The sequence below is a fragment of the Diadema antillarum genome, unplaced genomic scaffold (genome assembly GCF_040938485.1).
Source record: "Diadema antillarum isolate AM-2024a unplaced genomic scaffold, OU_Dant_1.0 seq00001760_RagTag, whole genome shotgun sequence".
Lineage (NCBI taxonomy): Eukaryota > Metazoa > Echinodermata > Echinoidea > Diadematoida > Diadematidae > Diadema > Diadema antillarum.
In genome coordinates, this window is record NW_027272442.1 from 218359 (window position 1) to 226358 (window position 8000).

At 40.8% G+C, this 8000-nt stretch overlaps 1 protein-coding gene across 1 annotated transcript; it reads right to left on the reverse strand.

The window, feature by feature from the left end:
- Positions 1-298: 298 nt before the first annotated feature.
- Positions 299-7942, reverse strand: LOC139712130 (uncharacterized). Its single transcript, XM_071623964.1, has 5 exons — positions 7880-7942; positions 3222-3368; positions 1544-2371; positions 770-1157; positions 299-411 (listed from the first exon to the last, which is right to left on the reverse strand). The coding sequence occupies exons 1-5, from the start codon at positions 7940-7942 to the stop codon at positions 299-301; spliced, it is 1539 nt and encodes a 512-aa protein (XP_071480065.1).
- Between the last annotated feature and the right edge of the window lie 58 nt (positions 7943-8000).

Sequence of the window (8000 nt, forward strand, 5' to 3'; positions counted from 1 at the left end):
CAACATGAACAGTTTGCGATTACGTATCATATACATATCAACGCATGACACTACCGTTGTCTCCATAAGACACGTTTACTCTATATCGTGTTTCTCTCTGAAACATTCGTTACCTGTCTAAAACGCTGGCAAGATAAAAAAAACAAACTATGGTGATAACCAGGAAGTGACGAGACAAATATACCGCGCAGCAAAAAGCTGCCGACATTTTCCTAAGCCTTCCTACTGCAGTAGGTGAACTTCTCCTGGCATTGTGACGACGCGACCGGGCGAGCGTGGATGCCATGCAGTAGTCGGCTCACTCGGCGTAGTCCGGCGAGCTCTTCAGGCTGATCTTTTCGTGCGGTCTCGGGTACAGCGTCCCCGTGCCGATGATCGTACGGTCTTTGCTCACGATGAAGACCTCCTCACCTACCACGACGAATCGAGGGTACGACATCAGAGAAAGAACACAAGGACAAAACACAAACAAACAAACAAATAGAGATTAGAAATAGAGAATAGACCCGATAGACTTATAGCGTATTTTATTATGTAGGCCTAAAAACTTGAAAATGCCTTACAACATCACGAGCGCCAAGTACTGGACGTTAAATACATGAATTTCTTTCAAGCATTAAAATATTGTCCATGAAAACGCATCTTCATTTCTTCGATGGAAATTTCTGAGACTTGTTTTGTGGTGGCTTGCTTTTAGGTAATTCATTTATTCTATGACTTTAATCATGGAAACTTCAAGAATATTGACTTTGTCAGCTCGTCAGCTCACCAGCTCTGATTACGCCTTCGTTGTCGTCCACCAACGTCATGTCGTCTTCGTCCGCGTTGGGGAGTTCCCCGCCGACGACCTTGGCGTGGTCTTGGCCCATGGCGGTCATCGCCTTGTCTCTCTGACCGTCCTTCGCCTTGTCGCAGGCGGTGCCGCTCTCGCCGCTGTCGGTCGCGTTGCCGTCCGTCGGGCTTCCCTCGACGGTGTCGGGGTCAAAGTCGACGTCGCTGGACACCTGCTTGTGGATGTACTCGGCCATGGGCAGGTCCTTGTTCACCTTGGAGAAGTACTGGAGGGCGATGGGCGTGCCGCACACGTAGGCGGAGCGGTCGGCGGTGGAGACAGTGGCTAGGAGTGACTCGCAGCCCAGTTGCTCCAGTCTGTCCAACTTTAGAAGAAATGATTTCTAAATATTAAAAATCTTTGCGCTAAACGAACATATTTCACAGTCGAAACGAACAAAACAATCATGACTCTGAAAGATGATACTTTGATTTCGGTCAACAATCTAAGCTTTTGTATGTCGTACTGTTTGTTTGTTTGTTTGGTTGATTGTTTGTTTTGTTTTGGTTTTTTTTTTTTAGCCTTGAGATCCTAATCTGACCATTTTGGAACGACAAGTATCTATCAGAATTCTGTCACATTTTAAGGTTTTGGTTGTGGAATCAAGGAGCTCCTACCCAAATAAAATTATGTAAAGTAGCAAGATATTTTTGGAAATGCAGGCAACAAAAGCTTTTGTTATAACCTCAGAGAACGCTCAGCTGAACTCACACTGATCTGTATTTGCTCCACCACTCGCCGGATTTCGTGATGTCGCATTTCCGGAGACTCCTTGGTGGGTGCCATCTTCATGGACTGGTACATGGTGAAGGATGGTGGGGATGTCCGCTGCTGCGGGTGTACAGGATGGGCGTTGCCCGGTAGCATTCTAGCCCCACGGGGCGTCGGGAAGAACCCTCGGATCGGCGTCGGATGGAAGGCGATCTCTTCGTCCTGCCCGGACGCCCCGGCCGCGGACATCAACGGCGACACGGCTTGAGCCGTAGAAGACATGTGGCTGGATCGAGGCGTTGGGTGTGACCCTTGGTGGGTTGTAGCCGGCGGGGACTGCATTTCGACCATGCCGATGTCCGCGGCGGAACCATTTCCGCTTCCAGGGTAACCCGCAACGGGTTGAGTCTGCTGGAACGGCGGAACCGCGCGGTTGGGCATGCGCGGCGAGGAATGGGGTGGAGGTGGGGCCGTTGGTGTCATCTGCTGGCTCGCTGGTGCCGACTGCGTCAGCGCCATGGGATTCACCTGCATGGAGCCCCCCTCGTCTTCGGTGCCGTCCGCACAGTGGTTGGTTCCGTCGCCAAGCGCCCCGCTGTGGTGGGCTTGCTGCGACTGTGCGAGTGCCTGGTGATGCTGCTTGGCCATGTGGGGCAGGAATAGCACCTGGGTTTGGCGAGGGTTCATGGAGGGGAGCATGTGCGGCATCTTGGCGGGCGACATACCCTCACCGAGTTCGCTGGGCGGTACGTTGTCGATGTAGTTTTGCATACACGCGCGCTGTACTTCCTCCAGTCGGCGTTTTCGGCGCTGATTACCAATCCAGTTCTGAATAAGGATGACAAAAAAATATCATCAAACATATACAACATAATGTTCATGCAATGTTCAGATTCTTAGTCGGAAAAGAAAATGTGGAATGCAAAGTCCCCTCAAGTTGTTTTAAAAAGAAAACTGGAAAATCTTGCTATAGATGAAAGTCTTTTCCCTAAATACTTTTCTATAACAGAATCTTTCTTTTTTGCACCATGCTTATTAATGGCAGAAAATCGCCGCGAGGAGAGGTTATCAAAAGGCACGACCAAGAACACACGCAGGACGGACTTAAAACATGAGACGGAAATAAATGAATTCTTTATAACAATAAGTAACAATCATCCACCATGACGAGAATCTCTGTGATTCGCCAGAGTCTGTTTTTGAGCGCTTTTCAACAATGACCGTCCGTCACGATATGCAGTATTTCATACTGCAGTGCTAGGCCAACGAAGTGTAAGCGATTCGATGTGATTTTAGTAGTGGACCATAATAATACTCTCGCCCACCCTGTCTTCCACTGTTTCATGCAATTAATAATATACCCTACCCCCACCCCCCCAAAAAAAGTACACAGTAATATTCTTGTTTTTTATTATGTTTATAATACGGAAGGCCTATACAAAGAAGATATTTGGAGGGCCTGTATTCAAATATACTCAGAAGACATCATGTTGACATCATTTTGTATATTTAAAAATGGGGCTGCACACTCCACACACGCCTTCATTGTGGTGCAAAACATGTAGTTATGTTTTCCGAGCTCAGGCAATATGATTATTCTGCTAACGACTGTACGGAAAGTTAACATTCTCCCTCACGGCCGGGGAATACATTGGCATAAATTTTATGGGTGTCTTACCCGCACAACGTCGAACTCCAGTCCCGTTTCCTGGGCGCACTGCTGGATTTTTTCCTGGTACATGAGGCTCTGGCCGACCATGCCTTGCTCGAAGTATTTCATCAGGATTCGCTTCTGTTCCAGTGTAAATGTGTGCCTCATAGGGACCTTGAAAAGAAAAGAAAAACCCAAACAAACAACGAAAGGATTGCTTAGTATATTGATATCAGTCATACCTATTACACATTTCTTCACTTTGAAATTTCTGTCCACATTCGCTACATAAAAACCACCAAGGTATAAAGAACGTTGTCCCTCCATGATTTGATGATACAATTATGCGCAGCTTTACAAAACACACACACACACACACACACACACACACACACACACACACACAAACGACATACATAAAACCAACTACAATCTACTTTAGGAATAAACAGGCAAAAAAACAACTGAATAATACCAGCAGCATGAAAGTTAGAGTCACAGGGAAAAGAAACTATAAAGAGAGAGAGAGAGTGTGTACATTTTGACATGTAAATCGAATTTCATTCCCTGTACAGAATTGATAACTGTCAAGCGATGTCTGCATCTCCATGTACATGTAGTTTATACACCCTCCTCCTCCTCAAAACAAATAAACAAACAAACAAACAGACAGACAAACAAACAAATAAACAAAATGATTCTGTTATTGAAATAATAATACGCAGACAACAACTTAAACATTTCTGAAATCGAAAGATTCGGCAATGTTTGCATACGATAGCCCACACTTACGGCAACCACTTTCGTCATCATGTCTTACGGATGCAATGACTCTTATCGATTTGACGTTGGATTTAAATGAAATAAACGGGAAGAAATATAAATGGTGCTCACAAACTGTGCTTTGCTCATTACAGCTCATTTCTGCAAGCTTATATAATACACAGTAACTATTGATGGATAGAGCTGGAGAGGACGTAGATGATGAAGAGAAAAAAGGAACACTTAGAAAAAAGAGGAAAAAACAGGATGATGAAGAATAGATGAAGGAAAAATAGACGAATACAGACAAAAGAAAAGAAAGAGAAGAGAAGAGAAGATTATGACGCGGAAGAAAACTTATAAGAGTTATACTAATCAAACCACTTTGAAAACACTGTCGTCACGAAATATCTCAGGAACAACAACAACAACAGTTAAAGCGTATGAGCAAGGTCAAGAGATTCATTTGGAAAACTTATATGTGAAACTTAAGTGCGGAAAACTTATGTGAAACTTCATTATTGAAAAGCTGATCACTGCAGCCTACATGCTCTTCCTATAGCTCACACAAATATATCAGAATAAGGCGATTAAAAAAAAAACTTGGTGAAATCAGATCGTTTTTCACAATTTGAGGGCACTGCTGTTTTTCAGGAGTGCTCTCCGAATCCTTTATTATTATTTTTCTCTGCCATCATTTAACGTACAAACACTAATGTGTTGTACACAGACCTTGATTATCGTTCTGTTTTTGTAGAACTCTCTTTGCAAATATTTGTGTATTCAGCGAGGTTGGGGGTTCAGCGGGGGGGGGGGGGGGTATCATCTTACAAAAACGCGTACAACTGAAAGGAAAAACTAGATGCATGATGTTGACAAAGATTTGAACAATGTTAGAAATAATTTCGGTTGACCATTGGCGTTATTGTTGGCAATACCTTAATCACTGGTACTGTCGTTGTTGCTGTTGTTAAAGTTATTTATGACGTTTTTAGTCAGACTGATTGTACGCCAAAATCGCTGCTATAATGACATCCAACGTGGTACATTATATTCAAATTGGTAAATATAACAAAGTAGAATCAGATGAACAGCAGAACAATAGAAGGACCGGACATAAGATAAGCGAGATATGGAATCTATGGAATTTTCACCCGTTTTTACCAAATAAGCAAAATTATAAGCACGCAAAATATTGGAAGAGGTGTTAATGACATTGTCATCACCGCACAGTTACTGTCTCACGGACCTGCATTAAAAAAAAATGATTAAATTTAGCGAAACTTCACAATTTCATAACTTCCTTGATTTTCATCAGATTTTGATCAAATCGTCACCGTTTGAGCAAATCTTGTAAGATTTTACTCTTTCTTCTTAGACTAACTTTTGCTTGTTCTGGACTTTTGGAGAATAGGACAAAGAAAATATAAGCCAATGGTTATGGCACTTTTTTGCAAATGTTTTCTCGAAACAGCGATTATGAGACACTATCTAGATGCAAATGAAATGACGCTAGACGTGATTGGGTCATTCCCTAAAAAGTCCCAAGTTCGCTGGCACACAACTTCATGTTATAGGGCCTACATTTCCATTTAAATGTACTATCTATCACTTGCAGATGAAACAAAAACCCAGATTTAGTGCTTCGAAACAGTTCTAGAAACAACCAACGTAAGAAAGTTAATCAGTATGATCAATAAGTATAGTGAAATATATTCAATAGTTATAATAAAATTGTTTCTGGAGTAAACCCCCTATACAGTTATGGTTTATTGAGAAAAATAGTGATATCTCCTAATATTTTATGTTTGAGATGTTTGTATGGTAGGACGTTTTGTGATACAACTGACATACACGTATATGCATCAATGTGATAACTCGAACAGTTTTTAAATCACTGCTCCCAAAGATAAACAATTTGAGAAAGGGGGAAACTTCATTCAGGATTGATTGTAGGCCTACGTATCAATATTGTTCACTTCCTGACAAAAATGTCGAACCATATATGATAGAGTGCAATGAGGGGATCTTATTGATAATCATAATCTATAAATAACGCATAAAAGTGATTATCGCTTCTTGTCCAATGCCATGATTTTTCTTGCTTGTGCCCGATTCTAATGAAAGTTCATGAAACTTTCACTAGTTTTTTTTTTAAATTTATACTCTGTTTAATAAAGTCAACATAATAAGATGGGGATGAGCTTCTCATTACAATCTGAAAAAAAACCCACCATTATTAATAGGGCATAAAATCACCATAAAAATCTGGACGGCATCCATACATAGTTTGAATATTGCTTTAATGCAATTGCATTTATTGAATACTTTAGGCCTATACAAGTATACTCAATTTGCCTATATACCAGGTCTACAATTCATATGAATATTATAATTATGTTCCCTCTACTCACAGATCGGTCTCTCTCCCTTTCTCTCTATACAATTTATTAGGCTATATAATATAGGGCATATTGTGGAACTGCGTGGAATGACCTACCATTAGAAGTCAGGAAATCCCCAACTGTAGCAGTCTTTAAATCACGACTCAAAACACATCTTTTTATTTCACTGTCTATTATCATCAGATTTGCAACATCAGAAGCTTTTGCAGGACAGAAGAATATGTCTATAGGTTTTGCACTTTATAAATTGATATATGATTATTATCATATTTTTTTTTTGTGGGCCTATGATTTGATTCTGTATGCACGGGTACAGTGAGTGCAAGGAAGCCTTATCTCTGAGGCATTTCGACCATGTTTACTGATACTTGCAATTAATCCCCCTCGTTAGTCGTTAAACTTTCCTACATCTCTGCAGCCGCGCTTCTAATGACGTGCCCACATAATGATCTAGTTGTCCGATTTAATTTCGATGAATATGACGCACGACTTCTAGTCTACGTCGCGAACTATCCGCATAGCATAATTATTATCATACCATCTCAATATCGAATTTGATTAGCCTCACTGACCAATATCATCATCAGCAGTAGTAACAGTATGCCGAAATAGCGGAAAAATAATGTGTTATTTTTAATTTGTTCTATCATGATGATTTTTACTCATCTTTTTTTTTCTTTTGCTGCGAACATCTGCATGCGGAAAAAAAACCTGAACACATGAAAATAAAAGATAGGTAACATTGCACACGCACAAACCACACACAGAAACATACATAAATTAAGAACAAAACCTATCCTATAGAAACAATAACTAATTTTCTTGAAAATATTTAAAACTCTCATTCTGACAGAATTCAGACAAAGTTGGTTGCGGAACAAAATTCCAAGTGAGCAACGCACATCTACTCTGATCATTGGGTATTATAATGTGCATGCTTAATGTGCAATAGTACTACTGTAACACTAAATTGTTCCCTTCTAAATTCGAATAACGGAAAATGAATAAATTTCTACTTATTCATGAATTTGTACATTTGTTCACACATAAATCATAATTACACTGAATTTCTAGAAAAAAATTTGTTGCCTATTAGAACAGAAATTCTTTAGACGTGCGCAAATTGGCAACGTATTATGATAATGATTTGGACTGTGATTAAATATGACTGAAGATCACCTTTGTCGTCTATCACCGCAAGCAAAATCTCAACGAACACCCCAAGAGGAAATGTCAAATGAAAGCCATACGAGTCATTTCGAAAACTCTACAAAACATTTTCTCAAAGAAGAAATATCAAACATATCATGAGGGAAAGTATTCGAGCTTAGGGTTGCTATTTGAACGTTGTTTTCAGAAAGAAAGGCTCAGTCTACACCCTGCGTTCCACCTGAGTTGCTCACGTAGCGCTAGCGCAGGACATCACACGCACGCACCATGTCCGGATCTCAATCACACAGACTTGTATTCACCCGCTCAGACAGAGTGACAAAAATTTATGTCAAAATTTCTCCTTACCCGCATCACGCGTGATGACAAGGACTGGTAGGCGTTAGGTGGAATATTTCCCGGGGAAATCATTTCAGCTGATGATGTTGTTTCTGTGATCTATCGAGCTTGTTTGATCATAGGAAATATG